This window comes from Gallus gallus, chromosome 1 (genome assembly GCF_016699485.2).
Source record: "Gallus gallus isolate bGalGal1 chromosome 1, bGalGal1.mat.broiler.GRCg7b, whole genome shotgun sequence".
Taxonomy (NCBI): domain Eukaryota; kingdom Metazoa; phylum Chordata; class Aves; order Galliformes; family Phasianidae; genus Gallus; species Gallus gallus.
In genome coordinates, this window is record NC_052532.1 from 2,204,989 (window position 1) to 2,229,073 (window position 24,085).

At 46.9% G+C, this 24,085-nt stretch overlaps 2 protein-coding genes across 2 annotated transcripts in view; one reads left to right on the forward strand and one right to left on the reverse strand.

Moving 5' to 3' along the window:
• Positions 1–24,085, reverse strand: part of EXOC4 (exocyst complex component 4) — a gene marked incomplete at its 5' end in the record, with an annotated part of 409,823 nt that overhangs the window by 245,368 nt on the left and 140,370 nt on the right.
• Positions 4,320–12,111, forward strand: LOC101749355 (PHD finger protein 7-like). The gene is made up of 6 exons (XM_040663583.1): positions 4,320–4,767; positions 4,930–5,092; positions 5,184–5,290; positions 5,513–5,626; positions 5,782–5,900; positions 6,064–12,111. The coding sequence occupies exons 1-6, from the start codon at positions 4,619–4,621 to the stop codon at positions 6,708–6,710; spliced, it is 1,299 nt and encodes a 432-aa protein (XP_040519517.1). The 5' UTR covers positions 4,320–4,618; the 3' UTR covers positions 6,711–12,111.

Sequence of the window (24,085 nt, forward strand, 5' to 3'; positions counted from 1 at the left end):
AATGTCGGCGCATTTAGTAAGGAAATAAACTTCCACAAAGATAGGAACGGGGGAAGAGGATGAGGACGGAGCCGAGCCATCGCAAGAAATCTGCGGGAAACAGCTCAGGGAGAGGCAGGGACCCGCAGTCCCCTCACAGAGTGCGAGCACAGGGGCTCTGAGGCGCTGTGAGCGGAGCCACGAGTGACGGGGTCAAATCCTGAACGTACAAAGGCTCCTCTCAGGGGCCGTGCTCAACCAGGATCGTGGCTGAACAGAGCCAGCAGACAGACTGTGGCACAGCCGTTGGCGCAGGCACGGCGAGCTGGGAAGGCAGACTCTCCCTCCCCACTCAGGAGACCACCTCACCTATTGGCTTCCTCCTCGACAACAAACCTAGCCGTGGCCTCCACCAGGAAGAAAGCGCTTGCCAAAAAGAACTGCAGCTACCCAAACTGCGTGCCTACCCAGGAATACAGCTCCTCAGGTCTCGGGCCGCACGGAGTGCCCGAGCCTGCTGCTGCCATCCGAGGGCGGCAGAGAGACCACCTGCATGAGGTGAGAGCAGGTGGATGGTCTGCTCAGCCTGGTGGCAGCGCTCTCGGGGGAGCTGGGGACACTAAGCAATGCCAGGCAATTAGAATCACAGCACGCTTTGGGCTGGAAGGGACCTTTCACACCATCTCGTTCCAGCCCCCCCGCCGCAGGCAGGGACGCCAACCACCACACCAGGCTGCCCAGGGCCCCATCCAGCCTGGCCTTGAATGCTTCCAGGGAGGGGGCATCCACAGCCTCCTTGGGCAACCCGTTCCAGTGTCTCACCACCCTCACAGTAACGCATTATTTCCTAATATTCAGTCCAAATCAACCCTCTTCCAGTTCCAAGCCATTTCCCCTCGTCCTGTCGCAACATGCCCTCATGAAACGTCCCTCCCCAGCTTTTCCATAGCCCCCGTTCCAGTACTGACGGGCCGCCAGAAGGTCTCCTCGCAGCCTTCTCTTCTCCATGCTGAAGTACCCAAAACTCCCTCAGCCTGTCCCCGTCCCTGAGCTGCTCCAGCCCTCTGATCATCTTTGTGGCCCTCCCCTGGCCCTGCCCCAACAACTCCATCTCCTTCTTGTGTTGGGGGCTCCAGAACTCGACGCAATAGGCATGGTTTAGGCATGGCTTAGGCATGGCTTAGTGGGCAATATTGCTGAGGGGTGGACAGTTGGTCTAGGTGATCTCAGAGGTCTTCTCCAGCCTTCCTCCAAGGTTCGAGGATCTCTGAGTCTACGATTCTATGATTCTAAGAACAGGCAGAACTCACAGAGGTGACAATAACTGTCCAACTCCTGACTACGGATGAAAAGACTTCAGCCATCATCTGGGTGAGCACTGTGCCCCCTGGCCGCTCTGCTAACAGGAGAATGGGGCCTGCGGCCCGAACCTAGCGGGCAGCAACGCCAGGCATCTGGGATCCCTTTGAAGGGAAGAGGACACTGACAAAGCCATTGGGAAAGGGATATCTCGTATGGAAGCGATTCTTTCTCTGCCAGGAAGGAAAAGTATCCTTTCAGATAAGATCTGGGATGTTACCCCGGCAAGTGGAAAGGTGTCGAGGGAAGCCTGAGGGAATTAGCTGCGCTTGGAGGTGGCGTATAATCTTGAACAAAAAGGGAGATAGATGTAGATTGGATGTTGGGAGGAAATCCTTTAGTCGGAGGGCAGCGATGCACTGGAACAGGTTGCCCAGAGGAGCTGTGGAGCTGCCACTCTCTTGCTTGGCAGGTGAGGGCCCGCACCCACATCCCCCATGACCACGTGGTGAGGTGACCACAGTGCCACAGAGGGTGGCAGGGAGCGGCCACTGTCACCCATCAGGCCGGCCAGGACTTCTGGTGCCCAACTTGAAAGGACTTCGACAAGTTTAGATTCCAAGCAGCATTTCTTATTTCTGGGACTACTCTGGCTTCAGGGAACTGGGATCCCCGTGGAGGAGACTGTCCTTTCCACAGGAACAAACTTAGAAAAATGCTAATACGTTAAGAAATATGGAAATGTTGTGAAAGCATACAAACAAGCTGCCTGCTAGTAGCCTAGCCACAGCAGTACTTCTCGGACTGTCTCTTGCCAGTCCCTTTAAACCTCTCCTTTCACCTACAATTTACGGGGCAAGCAGCCTTACAGAGCAAACAGCAGAGCTCAATATGCTCTGCCAGCGCACGCTCTACTAACACCCGTGTCTTTCGCCGTGGACGCGGATCCCCTGCCAGGCTGGATCTCCATCTCACCCAACACACATTTCCTGACCGAGTTTAGATGCACACTTGAAGGGAACTGTGGGCCAGTTTCCCTCCACCGACTGCGTAACAGTTCAAGCTTTGATGCGTGGAGATAAATGTTTCTTCTGAGCCGGACAAACCCAAAGACAAATGCTCATCATTCCACAAGGCATGATGCCAGCCTGCATTTCATCTCTGGCTCGACACATCACTGATGTGTGAGCTTCAGGGGCTTACTTCATTTCTCCTCAAAGTCTCGGAATTCCTCACCTCCAACAGAACTTATGCTTGTCTAGTAAAAGTATTTGAACGCACAAACACTCGGGTTAAATAAGACAATAAAACTGCAACTTAAAATTTAAGAAATACAGAGGAACGACAAAAGTTTGGGGAAATGGGAGCAGGCAGGTTTTCTCTCTGGAGAGAGAATAAAAAGAGCCCAAATGTCACTGCAGTGAAAAAGGCACCAAAGGAAGAGAGAGCTGAAAGCTGAGCTCAGCTGTGGTCATGAAAGCTCAAGCCACGCTAGAAGGAATATGCTTGGGCAGCTCACAGTTCACAAACATCAAGTTTTGGGGTTTTCCTTCCGTTCCTTCAACTCAGCTTCACATTGAAGAGAAGGACACATATGTGTCTTGATGCGCATCATTGACGCTTTCCCTGCTGCCTACAACACAGAAGTGGAATCGAGGAGTTCTGCACTTTACACAAACACTGCAGATACGACGCTAAGGTCGTGCCAGCAATACAGCAGCAGAGTTGGTTACCAAAGAATCAGAGAAAGACTTGCGTTGGAAGGGACCTTACACACTGAACTAATCCCAACCACCTGCCATGGCCACAGTTGCCACTGGGGAAGGTTACAATTAGGGCCCCATCCAGCCTGGCCTCGAACATCACCACGGGTGGGGCGTCCACAGCTCCTCTGGGCAGCCCGCGTCACTGGCTCACCAGACTCAGAGTCAAGAATCTCCTCGAAGACTTAATCTAATCTCCTCTTCTGGATTCAAGCTCGATTACGCCATGTCCTGTCCCTATCAGACCATGTAAAAAGTCACTCACCACACACACTAGACACCAAATATGCCGTTAACTTGCAACTTTTACTAGACCCTCCCGAAACCAAGACTGGACTCAGATCAGAAGTGCTGGCGTGGAAGCCGGGCTGCAAGCGTGGCCAAGGGACAGCTGCACTTCAGCATCTGCCGCGAGGAGCAGCGCCAGCAGGTTGAGGGAGGCCGTCCTTCCTCTCAGCTGCACGGCAGCGCCGGGTCCTCACTCAGTGCTGCCTACAAGGGCTGCCACCCTCTTGCTTGAGGGCCCCCACCCACACCCCCACCGAGGCCGTGGTGACCGTGATGTCACAGTGCGTGTCAGAGTGCGCCCATTGTGACGCGCGAAGCCTGGAGCACAGCAATAGCTGCCGGGCTCAGCCTGAGCGTCAGTGCGGCCTGGCGAGGCGTGGAGAGAGCAGGGACTCTCGCAGTGCTCGCTGTTAATGCACATCATGTCCAGTAGGAAGCGGAAGGCCTCCAGCTCGGAGGAGCCAGGTGAGAGCACAGCATCCCTGTGCACAGCTCCCGATGCTGGGCAGAGGGGCGCTGGGCCTCTGCCTGCGGCGGAGAGATGAGCGGGGAGGAAGGGGCAGGCAGGAGCTCCCAGGCAGCCATGGGGCTGGGCCCCTCTGCTCCTCGGCAAGGGGGCCTAGCTTGGGCTGTGGCTGCCTGGGGTCTGCCGTGGCCCCTTCCCCTCCACCGCCTCCAGCCAGCACGGCAGACACAGAGCAGGAGCCTGGGGACAGCCCTCAGGGACGTCTGGTCCCGCCAGCTGCTCACCGCTGCTCGCATTTGCTCTCTCCTCTGCAGTGTGCGTGCTGTGTGGCCGGGCAGGTGGTGACCCGGATATCTTTGGGCGCACTATTGGCGACGGTTCCGTTTGTACCCATGAGTTCTGCTTGGTGAGTTCCCCCAGGTGATCCTCAACGCTTCCTGCCGGGATGCTCCCTTCCTTCCTGACCTCACGACTTCCTGCTCTTTTCTCTCCCAAAGATTTTTGCCCATATCGCTTTCGAAGAAAGACCCCCAGGAGAGGAATCTGTGGCCTTTGACCATGCTGTCCTCGCACACAGAGTCAAGCAGGCAAACCAGAAGGTGAGGACCTGTACAGAAAAGGCACATTTGTGCCAGGAGGTCTCACACCTGGACACAAAGAAAGCCATCGCAGCCCTGCCAACCACAGCCAGGACAATGTCCTAGCCCTAGGAGTTTAGCCCTGTCCACCTGGCAGCTTTGCAGAGTGTGACCCAGCACTGCCCGCATTCTGTGCCCTGCCCAGAGGTGTGGGGCTGGCTGTGGAGGCCCCGAGCCTGTCGCTGATGGGGCTCTTCTGCTCTTTCCAGCAATGCTGTGTTTGCGGCGAGAGGGGGGCCGCCATCACATGCGCAGAGAGCGGCTGTGAACGCAGCTTCCATCTGCCCTGCGCTGCGGATGGCGAGTGCATCACCCAGTACTTCGGAGAGCACAGGTAAGGGCTGTCAGCAGCAGCCAAGCCAGGGAGGAACCCCTAAGGTCACCTCCCAGCAGCCTGCCAGGGCCAGGGCCAGGGCCAGGGCCAGGGGCTCCGTCCTGGTCCACTGCCCTCCTCCCAGCACTTCTCACCGCGCCCATCCCTTACACCTTCCCCCAGGTCCTTCTGCTGGGAGCACCGCCCTCGACAGGCAGCAGTGGCAGCTCCAGCTGAAGACACCTCCTGCGTCATCTGCCAGGAGACCGTGGGGGACTGCCCGTCCTACCACACCCTGGTGTGCCCAGCGTGCACACACACCTGGTTCCACCGGGCCTGCATCCAGGTAGGAGCCCTCCCCTCGCCCTGCAGGCACGCTTGGTGCTCAGCAGCACCAGGCACTGCTCACACTCACGCTGCTTGTGCTTCTCGTGCAGCAACATGCCTTGAATGCTGGCACGGTGTGCTTCCGCTGCCCTGCTTGCAGAGACAGTACCGTCTTCTGCACGGAAATGTCCACCATGGGGATCCAAATCCCAGCCAGGTTGGTGTCCTTCTGCCAAACCGTCCAGATGAGAAGGCGCGAGCGCTGGGCCTGCCTGCCCACGGACTGTTGCAGCAGGCCTGGCACTCGGCTGTCTCATCAGCACGTGCCTCAGCTTCATGGAGAAGCTAAAAATGGGGGTGGGGTGGATGAGATGGGATAACTTGTGATCTGATGCTGGGGACACTGGGGGCTCATCACTTCCCCTCCCTTCTCTTGTAGAAGACCGCTATGGGAAGACAACCGCACGTACACATCACTGCTGGAGAGGCACAGGCGCTGCGACGCCAGGAAGTGCCTTTACCCCCGAGGCAGACGGCAGGCAGATCTAAGGGGGTGAGTTACCACAGCAGCTCTCTCCCTCGGCTTCGCAGGGGATCTCAGCCTCCCCACAGGCTGGGGGAGCAAGGACTGAGCACCAGAGATGTGCTGTGCCCGGCACTCCCTGCCTTGACTCAGTCCTCACGGCCACAACCCCTTTGCTTCCCCAGGCCCTGGCAGCTGATCCTGTGCAGCTCCTGTGCTGCTGTGGGCACCCACCGACGGTGCTCCTGCTTGAGCAACACAACCACCACCTGGGAGTGCGACAGCTGTGCTGGCCTGGGTACCGGTAAGAGGCAATCAGCCGCGTGCCGCTGCGCTGGGGCCAGGCAAGGCCTGCCTGCAAGTGCTCGCGGCAGCTTTCAGAGTCTCTCTGCCCCAGGAGGGATGGCAGCCTGTCCCTACCCGGGGCTACAGCTTCCTCCTGCTGACCTTCCCGCCTCCCCTTACAGCCTCCAGCACCATCGCGCAGCTCACTGCACTCAGTGCTGCCAGCCAGGACGGCCAGGGGACATCCCACAGCCTCCAGCAACCAGAGCACAGCAGGGCCGGCCCCACCAGCCAGGCAGCATCAGCGCCATCACACACTTCCCAGCTGCCACAGCTCAGCAGTCAGAACAGTGAGTCGGGACAGACAGAACACGGGACAACCCGCTCACATTTTCCTGACCCTCAGGATGCATCTGAGCTGCACCAAGCACACTGTGGCAGCAGATGTGCAGCAGCACCAAGCGCTGAAAGCAGCTCACACCCATCCACCAGACGGGGCACATCGGGATCCTCCAGAGCAGCCAGAGCGCCTGCGCGCAGGAGGCATCCCAGGCAGCAGGGAACAAGCCGGTCACGGAGCCGCTCCCCGCTGCAAGGTCCGGCTCCTCGTTCCCACAGCCGGACCAGAAGACCTCAAGGCAGCAGGAGAACAGCAGCTCCAGCTGCTCAGAACAGCACCCACAGCACCAGCAGAGCAGCCACACAGAGGACCTCGAGGGCTTCCCTGCCTTCACACACTGGGGAACGGCCCAGGCAGCCAGGGGAGGCCCGCATGCAAAGACGTTCCTCAGTGGCACATCGAGCCCCACATGTCAGCAGCCGGCCCTGAGGAGGCTGCAGGACACGGTACCAACAGCAGGGGCTGTTTCCTTGTGGCTAACAAGGCCAATTGCAGCCTGGGGTGTTGTCAAAAGTGAGTGGCCAGGAGCACGAAAGATGTTCTACCTGGAGTGTTATAATAAACCTGCCGTAGCAGGGGGAGCTGGACTAGATAATCTCCTGAGGCTGCTTCCAACTGCTACGATTTTTTTGACTGACCAACTATATGCAGCTGCTTTTTTTTCCAAAATAGTTTTCATGGACTTGTTTTCAAATTATTATCATTTTCTATTTTTATATACATTATATTTTTTTATATTTTATTATTTTTTATAATAAAAATATAATTACCAGTCTTTTGTCAAGTCTTGAGAATATTACGAATCCAGTATGTGGAGGCAAGGCAAAACATATCCCTCTTAATTATTCAACACTGTCCTGCCTGTACATATTTACTACAACTACGGAATAGCCTCTCTCCTCATGTGTGCATACACTAGTGTGAATTAATTCATTTTCCAGCAGTATGCAGTATGATCCCCACTAATGACATGGGTTTTCCCCAAGGGAACTAAATGGATTGTCCATGCCAGTGCACAAAATGCACAAAACAACTTCCAGCTCCAGCAGAGATTATCAGATTGCTCAGAGTATGACCTGTCAGGCAGCATTTTTCAACCTGCTCATCCATAATCTCTTTTAGATGGGTTTCCCCACCTCCTTATCCTTCCTGCTTTGTTTTGCCTGAAATTCAATCAAAGATGAATTAGGTTTTAGAAAACAACCAACACTGTGGCTATTAAGTTGCACTGGAAATTGTAGACCCCTGTGTTAATTCTGCTATAGCTTTTACTTCTTGCATTTTAATGCAAAATTGCTTCCCTCTGGAGACTGCCACTGATATTGGCATGAAATCACAAGGGGCTCAAAGTGAACTCCAGCACCAATAAAAAGGAGCTAACTGAACCTGAGCACACATTAAGAATTGCAGGAAAACAGACAGAACTTTAATCACAATTCTCTCAAATGCAGCCTGGGATTTAGAAATGCTGTTATTCTAGGATAGGACCCTAATATAGTGCTTAATCAAAGCCACTGCTAGCACGAGAAATAACCCGGTGACTTTAATAAAAAACAATTTCATAGGAGTCAGTGTGTCAGGATCACACCATATGTAATATAACAAACTGCAGAAAGGAGAATGACCGGACTTTGCTGAATGTTTTTGTACATTTCTAAAGACACTTAAGATTTCTCCTACATTTTGACCAGAGAACTCCTATTTGCTCTGCGTTACAGAACTCCATTAAGAGCTCTCTAAAATTACCATTTGTATTTGTTGTCGCTGTTGTGTCGTAGCAGTAAGAAAAGCACAGAAGGTACATGTTTAAAAACGCCATTCAAGCAGCAGTCATACTCTTATTTTAAAAGACCTACATCAGCAAAAACTGCCTTTCCTGTACTGACAGCATCCTGACCCACTGAATGCCAAGCCAAGTCTAATGGCTGCAATTTGGTTTCAAGGTGGCAGAGGAATGGGCACAAACCCAAGGTATTCCCACGTCAAGTGGTATACTCCCTAAGAGCGGAAGCTTCTTCCTGCAGCAATGCTCAGAAGCCTGGACAACAGTATTTCCAATCTGTGTTCTATCATCTGTAACTGCAGTCTGGAAATCCAACATTCTCTCTTTAAAAATAGATATAAGACATTCTGCATCTGAAAGGAGTAAAGGAGTACTGAGTTCAGAGGTCCCCCTCTGCTGTGGTCCTAACCTTTCAGCTTCAAAGAGCCACAAAACTTACTTTGAAAAGTACCCCTCATCAAGAAAAATCAGAGGCAGAAGAATCCTCATCTGATGCAGGACTGCTCAGACAGCACTTTCCCCCCTATTTTTCCCCTACAACGGCTACTTACAAGCGAGGAAAGCAGCGAAGCTCCAACACAGGAAGGGAGCTGTGTTATTGCGAGTGACACTCAGTAATACAAAGGTCCCACAACACAGGAGAAACTGCAGAACTAAAAGGTTTCCCACCTCCCCCAGAATTTTAAAATCTGTACTGCACTCCTACAGCAAGGTGCTGTGCTGCAGGGTGCAGAGAAAGAAGTTATCTGTTGGCACCAGGAGTGGGCAAGCATGGGTCCTCTGTGGGTTCTGCACCCCAAAAGCTGATGGCAAGCCCAACTATCCAACAGAACACTGCTGGGCAATTGCAGTGACGCTCCACACTCCAACCCATGGCATTTGATATAAATCAATGCACTGACGTCAGCCAAAAACTGCTTGCTCTTCAAGGAGGAACTTCCATCCTTTTCAAAGAATCACAGGATCATTAAGGTTGGAAAAGACCTCTGAGATCATCCAGACCAACCATTCACCTACTACCAATACTGCCCACTAAATCATGACCCTAAGCACCACATCTCCACATTTCTTAAGTGCCACTAAGGATGCTGACTCTACCACTTCCCTGGGCAGCCTGTCCAATGCCTGAACACTCTCACTGAGAAGAAATTCTTCCTAACATCCAACCATTTAATAATGGGATTTTTAGGTATGGCTGATGCTTGGCTCAGCTGTCCAAGAGCAGAGAAAATCAATGGGTATAGGCAGGGAAAGTGACTGTGCCTCTTGCCACCAGCCAGCTAATGGAGTGAAGATTTTCCCCATCTACACACACACATAAAACTCAGTCGTAACTGAGCAGAAGAAGAGTCTGGAAGAACTAAGGCTGGAAACCATCAGTCTATGACGATCACCTTTGCCACTGAGATTACAAGGCCTGCCAACAATTACCCCTGAATCAGACCTAATGCAAAACAGCTTTATAACATTAGAACAAAGCTATGCTCTCCGAGCACACCATGCTCTAACTGGTTAAACCAATGGCTTTGCCTGTAGAGTAGAATTACAATGGGGACTTTGGCTGTAGAGGTTAATACCTGCAAAGATCCCTAACTGGCAGAAATGTGTGAATAGCTGTAATGCTGTAAACTCTGCCAGAAGACTGGTGCCCATTACTAGAATGCAACATGACATGCCTCTCACAGGATCACAGCAGATGAAGGTGCAAAAGTACCTGCTCTCTTCCGCTGCAAAGAAAATGACAAAGCCCTTCAGTGCTGGGCTGCTATGCTACCACTTAACTCAAAGACTGCAGAGGAGAATGGTGGAGAGAAGGAGCTGAAGTCTGAGAAATATCATACAAACATCCATTATTCTAAAAATAATAGGTTTCTGAACAAGATTGTCACGGCTGCTACTTTTGTCATATGTACCACACCCTAAGCCAGACCTCCAAGTAACCCAGTGCTTTTTTTACCTTTCTTTGCCATGTAACATCCTTTCCTAATGACAGTTTTAAATGCACTCATGCTCAATGGACTACTGCTTTATACTACACATTTAAGCACTGCAGCGTACCCTCCTTTTCCAGCCATCCTGTTGAACTAATTCAAACTATTAGCAGCTTTACCTACAAGAAAAGATGCTCCAAGCTTCAAGGAGACAGCTACAGTTTCACCAGGGGAGGAAATGAAAAAAAAAAAACAAAAAACAAAAAACAGGCAGCACAAAGAAGCTAGTCTAACAATGAGAGAAATGTCAAGAAATAGAAATGTCAAATCCCTTAGGGTGGATTAAAAAAAAACCCAACTCCAGTTCATCTCCAAGCAGTGTATTCTGTAATGAAATTACACTCCGTAGTCATCCCCTGGGGGAAACCTGCTCCAACTAATCAGACTGTTGTTTTTAAAAGTTCAAAACAAATGCAAGAAGGGCTATGCAGCATTCATGCCCTCGATGCCAAGAGCTCCATTTAACTCTTCACATGCAAATGATTCTTTCACCACCAGGAACCACAAAAAGCGACTGTGTGTCAATACTGAACTAGTTCAAGATACTGAATGCTCTCCTTGATGCTTACCACTTAGGGCATCTTAGCTCGGTCTTTTAAATCAGCCTTCCAAAGCTCCCCAACAGCAAATCAAAAGGCTCTTCTACCCTTCTTCAATCCTCCAAAAGCCTTTGCAATGCCATCATTTCACATGATGCCCCTCATATTCTTGGCAGCTCATGATTCTGCCAAATTCTTTTTTCTTAATCATTATTTTTTTTAAATATACTTAACCTAGAATCATAGAATGACTTGGGTTGGAAGGGATCTTAAAGCTCATCTAGTCTCAACTCCCTTCTACGGGCAGGGTTTCCACTCAGATGAGGCTGCCAGGGCCCATCCAACCTGGCCTCCAAGAACTCCAGGGACAGGGCACCATAGAAGAAATGGTCACTGATTTACAGCAGCAGAACTGAGATTGCTTCTCATCCTCTGAAATGCTTCACTTAAATATCAACAGTGATCACCTTTGTGGAGAATACCATCAGCTAGATGGCATTATAATCCATTATAATTGGTTCAACTTAATGCTCTTGAAGGTCTTTTCCAGCTCAGATGATACTATGCTACATTTCAAGCTCTGTTACATGCCTTCAGCACAGCTACAAAGCAAGTGACCGAAGCACTCGTGGCTTCTTCTGCAGCTTCAGTGCCACAGGATAACAACAGCAATTTTTACACTGATGGAATTTTGGCTCTTCCCAATATGCACCAAATGAGTCGAACAAAATAGACACACTAAATGCAATCTGGTCCAAAATCTCTGGGTATCACTGTTTCACACCATCCAGATCTACATCATAAGCCCAGATGCTATAAAAATCAAAACTGTCTTAAGAACAGTAAGCACTTGGAACTTTCACTAGCTAGGTTCTTTGTACAAAATGTCATAGTCTTCAGTCACCTCATATAACAAATCAAAAGGAGAGCTATCGTAGAACTGATTTAACTGAAGAGTATTTTGGTGTGGGCATATCTATAAGCACAAGTCCATGCAGATGTTACTGAGGGATGAATTTGGTGGCTCAAGCACAGCAGTGTTGGACAGCATTGCTGCATCCAAGCCAGAGTACAGGCAGAGCATACACCAATATCCACCTGCACCAATGAACACCTCTGCATTTTCCATGTATACTCTATTGAGAAATGGAAGTTTAATATAAGTTAGGATACTTTTAAACTTCTGTCTCAAAAGGAGAAGTCTACTACATCGAGCTTTTGGAGTTCAATGTCTCTCATCTGTAAACAGGTGATAAAACTGATCTCATCTGTTAGACAAGGGACCTTGCTTACTTGCTTTCTGCTTGGCAGAGCCAGCAAACTGTCAAATTCCAACACAATTTTTCTTACAATAGGATTGCCAATTTGGACAGCATTGTCATACACAGGGTTTGAATTCTGGGTGGTGCTGCACTGAATCAAAAGATGGACCCAATGATCCTTGTGAGTCTCTTCCAACTCAGGCTATTTGAAGATTCAGTGATTTATAATAGATAATTCCTCTAGGATGTTATGGTGTTCATGTGTCTAACTCCAAGTTGAGGTAACATGAGATAACTCCAAGCAGCCCCAGCCCATAGAAGGTGCACTTGGAGCAAGGAAAGCCTTTCTCCTGCCTCCCAACTGACCCTCACATGTCTCTTTTTACCTGAAAAAGAGCCACAGCTTCTCAGAATCATCGAATCATTAAGGTTGGAAAATACCTCCAAGATCATCTACTCCAGCCATCAACCCATCCCCACCATACCACTAAGCCATGGCCCTCAGTGCCACATCTCCACATTTCTTGAACACCTCCAGGGATGGTCACTCCACCACCTCCCTGGGCAGCCTGATCCAATACCACTGTTTCTGAGAAGAAATTATTCCCAATATCCAACTTGAACCTCCCTTGGCACAACTTGACGCCATTCCCTCTTGTCCTATCACTGTTAACTGGGACAAGAGGCCAACCCCCACCTCACCACAACCTCCTTTCAGAGAGTTGGAGAGAGTGATGAGGTCTCCCCTGAGCCTCCTCTTCTGCAGACTGAACAATCCCAGTTACTCAGATGTTCCCCATAATATTTGTGGTCCGGACCCTTCTCTGGACATGCTCCAGGACTCAATGCCTTTCTTGTAGTGAGGGACCTAAGACTGAACACAGTAAGCCCTCTTACTTAGACTGGAGCACACTGTCAGTTATTTCTATATTATGTTTAGCTCCACACAAAGTAACAGCCAAAAGGCTTGTATCCACTTAGTTAATTGTTTACCCTGAACAGTTTCATTACTTGTGTTCATATAAATGAAATGTATGTTCTTCTCCTTACTGATAACTAAAAAAAACCACCAGATTTCTTCTGCCTGGCTATCCTTGTAGAATTCCTCTCTATTAGCAAAACCAGTTGTAAGGGCTGGATGAATAATTCTGGGGCAACCATTCATAATGTTTTACTGCTTGAAGATTTGCACACTCCTCTTCAGAACTATTCACTAACTGGAGATATTTACTAGCTGCCTGCAACCCGACTATTTACGTACCACTTAAACCTTCACTTTCCTTAATTTAAAGCCAGCAGAAAGCTGTAGTCTAAGTCAGCAACACCAAAGCGTGCTCACTGCAATGAAGCTGATGAAGCAAAATGAGTACAGTTGAAGAAATAACTGCGATGGAGGAGCAACTATGGAGCCAATGCTGTCTTCTCCTTGAAGGAGAGCACTGGAGCCTCTGCACCCTGAAAACCAAAAGGCAATTCCTTCCCAACATCCACTCCCCCTCCACTCCTCCCTGCATTTAAATAGAACTGTTTATGGGTGTTTGGAGACCTAAGAACCCAAGTATCACTCTGTCATTAATATTTTAATTGAAGACATGAATATTCATGACCCTTTTGCTTCTTTAGAGGACAAGATACGATAATTAAATAATTCTAATATGTAAATGTGTTCCTGTCATGACACCTTGCCTTCATCTACATTACAAAACCAAGGCATTTTTAGCTCTTTCATTATTTATGTAATCCAGATTCTTTTAGCTTTTTTTTTCTCCCCTCCTTCCAGACTGACAAGAGTTATTGAAAACAGACCACACTTTCTGAGTTACAGCAGTAATTATGGACTATTTCTCGACTTTGCCCATTTTGGAGGATTTTCATGTTGTTGTTTTTTTGTCTGACATCTCCTGTTTCCAAGCTAATTTCAACAGTATCTCTAAAACCTGATATCTGCCACAAGCCCAGGAGAGCAGAGGCAAGCACAGAGTTATTAAAGATTTCATCATTTCTCAGACTTCAAGAATGCTCCAGTAACAACAAAAATGTATTGGTTTCTGTAAGAGACAACAGCAGTAGCCTCTCCCTACAGTAAATATCACATTTCTGTCATTTGCAGCTATAACTGACAACAGCAAACTCAGGCTGATTCCGGAAAACGTTCCCTGTAACTGCTTTGAAAATCGCCCATTTAAATACAAACTTAATTAAAAAAGGTGTCAAAGGAGGACAAAAAAGTGGAAAGGCCTTCCAGGGTCATTAAGTTTCCCCTTCAGCAACAGAGCCCCATCTCCCACATCTGCCCCTCTGTAATCATCATCAGTTGATCACCAGAAGTTTCTTGCCTTCACTGCTCAGAGTTCACTTCTCTACCTCTTAGAAACCTTTTTCCAACCCCTGGATTAAATTTATTTTTGTCTGGTTTACTCCTTTCTGTAGCAACTCCATTTTCTGTTTCTTAGCAAACAGTTCTTCGCCCCCACCTGAGGAACCTGATGCCTTTGGTAAACAACTGCATCACCTTTCTGACTACTTTGCCCCAGTATGAAATGGTCTTTTTTTTTTTTCCCCCTCAACAGGAGCAGCCAGAAACTGCACCCAGTGTTTCAGATGCAATCTCAGGGACTTGTACAGTGACATTAATGCCTTCCAATCTCTGCCTGGTTTGCATTTATCTTTTTTATTCCCCTGAGCAGCATTACTTTGGCATCTCAAAGTCATTCTGTAATCAACCAGTGGTATAATCACCACTTCTTATCCTCTGTCATTTCCAATTGATTAGCTCCTAGTTTATAGCTGAAATTTCTGTTCTCAAACCCCATGCGTGTGTACCCTGCATTTCATCCTACTGAATTCATCCCCCTTCTACTGTTCTGCTTCCTAAGGTCACCCAACTTCTGCTGGGTATTTCATCATCATCACCACTGTGGCCATTCCTATAGAAATGCAAGTCATTAACATACTTCCTAAGACAAACATAATGAGAAAGCTGAGTCCTCAAGACCTCTGAAGACATCAGGTAACAGATTGCCAATTAAATACGAATAGTATTTGAGAACAAACTTCAGTGCAACTTTTACTGATTTTGGGTAACGTGCTCTTGTACAGATCCAGAGACTCCAAATGAGCCAGCAAGAAAAGGACAATTTGGTATGTCAGGTAGGAGCAGGCAGCTGCTTGCAGACAGAAATCATTCCCAAAATCACACTAGCTTTGCAAAAAGCTTGAGCAACGCTTGAAATGTACTTCTGCTTATTTGATAAATAAGTCTTGTAACAACAGATAATGCAGTAAAGGCCGGGGCTGCTGTAGGAGCATCTCCTCCCAGTTCCAAGCTGCACTCTGAGAACAGCAGATGCTTAAAAGCACCTTTGTTTACATTACCCTTGGCTTACCCAACCATGGAATCACAGAATCATAGAATCACGAAAGCTGAAAAAGACCTACAAGATCATCCAGTCCAACCGTCCACATATCAACAATAGTTCCCACTAAACCACGTCCCTCAACATGACCTTCCTGTGCAGAATCTGTTCTACGTAAAACCATTTGACAGTCAATGAGATGGAACAGGGACTGCCAGAAATCCAAAGCACCCAACTTCTAACTTTGGTTTGGTCCAACTTTAGTTGGACTTTTCTGAGCTGGGTTGAGCAACACTGGCATCCTGCAAAGCAAGGCAGATGGGTACATTCTTTCCTTTTACATAGTTCTGTTTCATTTCAATAGAGATGAAAAAAAAAAAAGAAAGTAATTTTCAAGAGTAATTAATCTCTCCAATTATATTAGAAAACAGAGCAAAGTGCTGAAATAGAGCAGTCTTTGCTGGAAGTCTGACTTTACTACAGAGCCATCAATCCCAGGACTGACTATCCACAATAGTAGATGAAATAATCTGGAGCAGCTACAGTGGGGTAGAAAAGAGCATCACAAGCACTTGAGGCACTCAAACCACAGAGGGTTTCCCAGCGGTATTCAGAGAGCTTTCAAATCTCCTGAGACACAAAGATGCTTAACACAGATACCATGGAAAGAGGCCAACAGCTGCTGTGTATTTGGTCATCTTGCCAATGGCTGCCTGTGCTGCTGATGCTGCCATGCTCAGATGTTTCCTGTTGAGCTTTGTCATGTCTGGTTTGGCATTCCTAATCGGTACTACAATAACAGCTTCCTCCCAGAGAGTGTCAAACAAGCACTGCTTCCCCACCTGCACAGGGCTGGTGGGTGTTTTTTTTTATTCCAAAGTGAGGATTTTTGTATATCACTTCTTTCCCTGAAGGTTAATACCATCTTTTGATAATCCCATTGTATACAGACGACTCAGAGAAAGTGATGAAAACAGAGTAATTCAGCCTTCTAACTAAGGAACTTGCACAAAAGTGGGTTATGGTGTGGCTGTGCTATGGTTAGATGTAGAGATGTCCAACAAAGTGCTGAGCAAGCTGGAGCCACAGGAAAGCAGCAGGATGGCCACAACCAGGCCTTACTATTATCCAGATCACGCAGGAGCCAAGCAAGGGTCTGCCCACCCACCCCATTCCATGCCAACAAGGAGAACCTCAACAGTAATCTTCATCCCCCCCAACAGAAGGCATTCATGCCTTTAACAATTCTGATCAAAAAAGCTGCGAAACTCAAGGAAAACGGATTCTCCAACTCCCAGCTGTGGACTTATTTTAGCATGTTTAATTCTAGGCTGCTATCAGGAAAATTTCACTCATGCAATTGTTGCTGATTTCAGTATCCAGCTCAGAACTGGGACAGTCATTTGAAAGCCACCTTTGCCATCTAGATACCCTCACTTCCAAAACAGAGCTCCAAGGAGAAACAAAAGAAAGCAACTGGGAGAAGCACAAAAGATGACATCCATCTGCCCCAGTATCTTCCCACTAAAACAAGAAAACAAAATCAAGGTCTGAAAATTCCAAGCAAAGGAGGAGTGGTGGCACTGATAAATTCATCACGGAAATTAAGTGAGGAGTAGAGAAAAACAGCCATATGACTCTTAAAAACAGCAGAACACCACAGCATACACACAGACCCTGAGTCAAAGGAAAGCAGTGCACACTGATGGAGATGCATGAGGCATCTCGAGCTCCAAATCCACCCACATCTCCCACTGAAAGGTGGTGGCAAACTTACCCATCCTCTGGCCTGCTCCCCTCGTGCATCTCAGTCCAACCATACTGAAATACACCTCCAGATACACATATATATGCACATACATCCATCAGTTACCATTTTTCTGTAATTAAGCCTAGCACACTACGCAACCATAACAAGATGTTGATTAATTTACTGATTTGATTTAAACGTGTCCTAGTTGCGTCAATCTCCTCCCTCCAGATCTTCTGAACAACCTTCACTCCTTTAAATAAGGCTGGGGATATAATCGTTTCCTTTTCCTTTTCACAAATGCAGATAGGACAATTGTCCAGACATCCCTCAGAACGGCTTGCAACAGCAAGAAATTCGCTGTAAGCCTGTTTGCTGCATGCACTGGCTGAATGCACAGATCTGATCACACGTGATGTAATAAGCTTGATAAAGATATTACAGTTCTCCCTAGGTCACTGCAGAGAGACAAAAGCCAAGACAGCAGCAAAAAAAAAAAAAAAAAAAAAAAAAAGGAAATTTATAACTCAGAGGGTGGTGAGGCACTGGCACAGCTACCCAGAGAAGGTGTGGATGGCCCATCCCTGGAGGTGCTCAAGGCTAGCTTGGATGGGGCCCTGGGCAGCCTGGTCTGGTGGGGGGCAACCAGTCCATGGCAGAGGGGTTGGAATAAGATGATCTATACGGTTCCTCACACCCAAGCCATTCAATGATTCCATGAAGCGTGCCACATAACCACAACATTTATCTCAACAGAGCAAGATGGGGATGAAGGAATCTGTAAAAAGGCTTCAAAATTCAAGAATGTGCTATTACACTTTTGTGAGACTGAAAAGCTGCTTAGAAAAGGGAACAAAGTCAACATATCAACACACCAGCAAGGAAAAAAATTGGAAGTAAGACTGTAAGCGTACTACACAACTTCAGGATGGTTTCCTGTAAAACACAGCCCAGAAGGCCAACTGTGTTCTGGGCTGCATTAAAAAAAGGGGATGGCCAGTAGGGAGAGGGAGGTGATTGCGCCCCTCTACTCAGCTCTTGTGAGGCCTCATCTGGAGTACTGTGTCCAGACCTGGGGCCCCCCAGTACAGGAAGGACGTGGAGCTCTTGGAGTGGGTCCAGAGGAGGGCCACTAAGATGATCAGAGGGCTGGAGCACCTCTGCTATGAAGAAAGGTTGAGGGAACTGGGCTTGTTTAGCTTGCAGAAGAGAAGGCTCCAGGGAGACCTCATTGTGGCCTTCCAGTACTTGAAGGGAGCGTATAAACAGGAGATGGTACATCTGTTTACAAGGGTGGATAGCAATAAGACAAGGGGGAATGGTTTTAAACTGAGACAGGGGAGGTTTAAGTTAGATATTAGGAGGAAGTTTTTCACCCAGAGGGTGGTGACGCACTGGAACAGGTTGCCCAAGGAGGTTGTGGATGCCCCATCCGTGGAGGCATTGAAGGCCAGGCAGGATGTGGCTCTGGGCAGCCTGGTCTGCTGGTTGGCGACCCTGCACATAGCAGGGGGGTTGAAACTCAATGATCATTGTGGTCCTTTTCAACCAAGGCCATTCTATGATTTTATGGTATGATCCTATGAAAACACGAAGCACTGTGCAGTAGAATAGAACCAAACTCACACCCAGCAAGTCAGCCAAGCCATCCTCAACCAAGGTCTGCAGGCAATTTGTGGTCCATGAAATCCACTTACGTAAGCTGACCTACCCCGTCTGCAGCTACTAAACTGAACTAAAGGGATACCATAAATAACCTGGCTGTCACGGGGTTCTTAAATGATTGAAGACCATCACTTTAAAAAAAAAAAAAAAAACCTGAAATTTAACTGACCTAAATGCTATTTCTTTAAAGACAGTATCTGCCAGCCTTCACAAAGACTACAGACCCTAATATTTCCGTTCTGGGCCATATGTGCCATTCTCAGGCAAAAATAAATTTGTTAACAAGTCTGCAAGAGCAGTTGGCACTTACTTATGCCAGTCTGTACTACCATCTTGAGACTTTCTTTAATAAGAAAAAAAAAGAAGGGAAAAAACAAGAACGTTTCAAGAAAGTACAAACCCAGGAGAACATGCCTGGGATGCATGGGGAAAAATAGTAATTTAAAGAAATATTTTAAATTCTTCTGCTAATAGATAACAGAAATGTTGGCAAAGCTTGTTGTTCGTAAACGTGGGGATCATCCAGAGGTCCTGAACATTTTAAACATTCAGTGTGACCATCTGTCTTTGACACAGTCACTGAACAGAACGAGCAATTACTGAAGCCCTTCTCAGACATAATCTGTCAACCACATCCAGTTTGGCTGCCAAGAGAAATCACACTGAGGACTAGGAAAGCAGATTGCCCTTATGGGAAATGGAATGGATCCACCTGAGCAGGTGAACTGTGGCTGTGAAAGGGGATGGGATCCAAAAACCTCACAGCAGTCCCTGATCACCCATCAGGTAGTGCATCATGTTTTTACATGTAACAGTGTCTGGATGCTCCATCTCCTTGCTCTGTACAGGGAGGGGGACAGAAAGCAAACGATGCAGCAACAAAGTGATGGGGATGGGGGCAATAAGGGTTTGGTCAGAGCTCACAGAGAAGTTTGCAGGTCAGCATGAGCAGCGAAAGCAGCTTGGTACTCTGAGTCACACAAGTTTGGTGCTGGTTTAGTGACATGGAGGTGATGGGTTGGTGGTTGGACTAGATGTACCACTTAGTAAGGCCTCTTGCAGATAAGAATCCACGTGTTTTACTTCTCAGTTGTTCCTAACAATGTGGAGGTTGCACCCAGAGATGATTTAGCAAGCCAGAAATCTGCCTGTGCCCTTATCACTTTGTGTTCATTGTTCAAGTCTGCATTTTGTTTAAATGTATCTCAATTCAGCTTTGAGCTACTGTTCTTTCTTACATCTTTGTGCACTAAAAATACACAGCATTTCAATACTCAGTACTTTCTCCCTTTGAATGAACTTAATCTATTCTTCCCCCCCCCAACCCCATCCCTGTAGACAGAGAGACTGTGGCTTTAAAACCTCTTGTAAATGGCATTTTTTCTGTATTCCTCAACCATAATTAGCTCTCTTCTGTCTCTGTCCAATGTTGATCATTTATATTAAAGAGTGCAGGCTTCAGCCTAGGCATGGGATCAGTATGAACACGTTGTCTCCTTTGGGAACAGTTAGGCTGGATATCAGGGGGAAGTTCTTCACAGAGAGAGTGGTGAGGTGCTGGAACAGCTGCCCAGGGGGGCTGTGGATGTCCCGTCCATCCCTGGAGGTGTTCAAGGCCAGGCTGGATGGGGGCCTGGGCAGCCTGGTCTAGTATTTGATATGGAGGTTGGTGGCCCTGCCTGCAGCAGGGGGTTGGAGCTTTGTGATCCTTGAGATCCCTTCCAACCCAAGCCATCCTATGATTCTATGATTTCAGAAAGGAGTGGTTTATTCTCAGTTCTCACATGATTAAAAATTTGATTCTGGATGCGAAACCCATTACAAACAGACCGCAGCTCATCAAGGAACCTGACCACTCAGCACAACGCTGGAGTCATTTCTCTGTAAATCCTAATATCTGAAGCATTTCTTTTTCTTTTTAATTAGCATCTGCTTTATACATTATAACGAAATATGTAAATACAAGATTGCCTAAGCAAACCTGCCGAATACTGTGTTGGTATACAGAAGCTTTAATTCCTCAGTAATCGTAAAATATTCTAAGTTAGAAGGGACCCATATTGGTCATTGAGTCCAACTCCTGACTCTATACAGTACCACCCAAAAATGAAGCCATAATGTTCATCAATACATTCAGATTAAAGACAGGTAGGACATGGAAGAAGGAATTATTCCATAGTTAGAAGTGATTTCTGCCCACACCATGCTTTCCTCAGCAGAAGATATTTCCATTTTGGCAATTTACATCTGCGTTACCATAATACAGCAGAAATTAGGAAAGCATCTGTTATTTCGGATTATGTTCTTACTGACACTGTTATTTGTCCACTTTAAAAGAAATAGATGAATGAACGTATGAATGAATGACTGAACAAGCAAGCAAACAAGACCCTATACAAACTCTAGAATGATCATGGCTTAAAACACACAGAATAAGGGAAGAAAGAGAAAGATTCATTCCTCTTTTCATGAGGCAGGAAACAAGAAATTATTTACAAAAATGCTTTTGGAAGCCAAGCAAAAGCTCTCATCAGAAAACCCAGCAGAGCAGGTTAGCACACACTGCCCACCCACCCAAAAAACATTTCCCTGACGATTACCTGAATCCACCCCCAACTTTTGTTGAGGAACTTATCAAGAATCTTCAGAAACATTACAATCCTCTTGTTAAAAGCTGCATAAAATTTAGCTAGAAAGACCTACAAGGACCAAAGATATACCCTATCATACAGGCATGATAATTTAGAATTACCGTAGAATCTGGAAAGAAGTTACAGACCAGCTGCTTCCATCTGGCTCAAGTGCCAGTGCAGCAGTTTTGGCAATGTTTTGCTGCCTGCTGCTGCCCAGCAGTGACCAGATATGACATGGCAGCAATGTATGAGAACATACTACATTGATATGGGGTGAGGATGACTCCACTGCATGAACAGTGAGCAAGACTTTAAGAATATCAGGCTCTGTCAAAAGATCAGCTGCAGCACAGTTACTGGACTGGTCAACTAGGAACTTCATTTAATGAATTACTTTAAAACTAGGCACAATACACTGTATTATCATAGAACCATTGGAGATGGAAGGGATCCTTAAAGGCCACGTAGTCCAACCCTCCTGCAACGAGCAGGGATACCTACACCTTCATCAGGTGCTCAGAGCCCCATCCATCCTAACCTTGAATGGCCATCCACCATCAGCCTGAGCATCCACATCATCTCTGGGCAACCTGTTCCAGTGCTTCACTAAAATTATTAGTCTTGATTTCTTGTAACCCTGTACCAATTCCCAATTAAGGTCTTGCCAAAGATCTATGTCCTCATCAATCACTATTTTGTGTAATATCACATCCTGCTCTGAATGAATCATGTGCACCGCAGTAAGAAGATGATGTTACTGTAAAGTCTCAGAAATCAAGTTCTGGGGAACAAAAGGATCTGAAACTGAAAGCAGCCAAGTCACTCAAGTAACCAAGTTCCTTTAAATATAATAATAAAAATGTATATTTGATGGACCTGATAGATATAATGAAGTATATAGTAATTAAGGAAATCACCAGGGTGGAGATAATGGAAAATAATAATGTGAATGTGCAGTGGTTAATGACCTACAGAAGAAAAATAATTACTTATGCAGGAAGAACTTCTGGTCTGCAAGTAGGTTACTAATAAAATTCCATAAGGATGAGCTCCTGGACTCCTCTTACCTATTCTTTAATCACAGCTTCACAAAAGTTAATGTGCAAGAAATAGTTGCTGAGGAAACCAGAATGGAAGCTACTGCCAACACACAGGAGAATGTCATAATGCACACCTTGAGCACATGAGATACATAATTTGATGCTACATATTTCAGTGCGGGAGGGAACACTGTTGGTATTTAAGGAACTGGTGAGACATCATCTGGAATACCAATCTGAAATAAAGGGATAACAGAAGAGAAAAAGAAAAACTGTTTGGATGCCAGGGGCATGATCAGCACATCTTAAAATCACAGAATGGCCTGGGTTGAAAAGGACCACAATGATCATCCAGTTTCAACCCCCTGCTATGTGCAGGGCTGCCAACCACCAGACCAGGCTGCCCAGAGCCACATCCCGCCTAGCTTTGAATGCCTCCAGGGATGGGGCATCCACAACCTCCTTGGGCAACCTGTTTCAGTGCGTCACCACCCTCTGTGTGATCATACAAGAAAAAACGGAGTTTGGGTAATTGAAAAAAAAGATCAGGAAGTGATACTGGATAACTCAGCAGCCCATGCCCCAACACTGCATTCTTCCATTTGGAGATGGTCAACAGATACACTGTGTAGGCTCTACTCAATCCCATTTCTGCAGAACTTCCCTACCACATTCCAAGCTATTATTCTTTGACAACTATTATGATACGCCAGTCATGAATATTAGCTATCAAAATATTGTCAAGCAGCTTGGCAAATACTAAACGGAAGAAAAATGTTTTTTAATTAAGTCATTAAAAACAATCGTTTTCTGCAGTAGCTCTGTCTAGGAGTCTAGATGTTGATCAAAACGTTAGTGTGCTCATCACCACATAATGACAGAAACACACACGATCCCTATGGAGTTGATAACAGAAGTATAATTTAAGATGAGAACAGATGGGTATAGAGGAAAAAGGACAATTCAGCTGCAAAGCATGATAGCTGGGGGGCTTAGAACAACACAGATCTACCCATTTCCAATGACTTCTTTGGAGCACCTGATACATCTTCTGAATTGGCCCATTTATTACAGCATCGACTTTAAAACAACTTTCAAATTCTTTTTTTTTTTTTTCTCCCAACGAGACTTGCATTTTCTCACTGCTAATCTGCCTTATGGAACTTGGATTCTAACTGAAAAGTACATCAGTAAATTGGCATCCCCCACTGAGAGAGATAAGAGCTTCAGTCACTAAATAAAGATGCTGAAACACTGACAGGTATTTCTGAAAGCTCTTTTGAAAATTCCTTTATAAACAGTATTTATTTGGCTAAACTATCTGATCAGAGCAGCACTTCTGCAATACGAGTGTTTGCAAAGTGCTTCAGTTCTTCAGATAAAAGGTGCTGTGGAGCTATTAGTATCATTTGGAGAACCACCTTCCACAGACGTGTCAAAGTCATTTGTCCCCAGCGAGGTCTAATTTCATGGCAAGTTGGGCTTATTTTGAAATCTTTATTCTCGAGTTATCCAAGTACACAAAGCCCACGTGAAAAAAAAACACATTATGTTGGGAGCGTGTCTCTAAAGCACCGGGAAATCTTCACAACGTCTTTGCAGCAGAGAAGAGGATGCCATTAAGTGCCTCTGTGCGACCTGCTGACAGCCGGGCTAATAGTTTATTGGTAGCACATGTGGCACAGTTACACAAACAATTCCTTCCCCTTGGTGTGCAATCGTCCACCCGCTCTTTGTTACCCCCGTATTTACAGCTCTGCAAACAACTTCCAGCAGGTTGTGTTT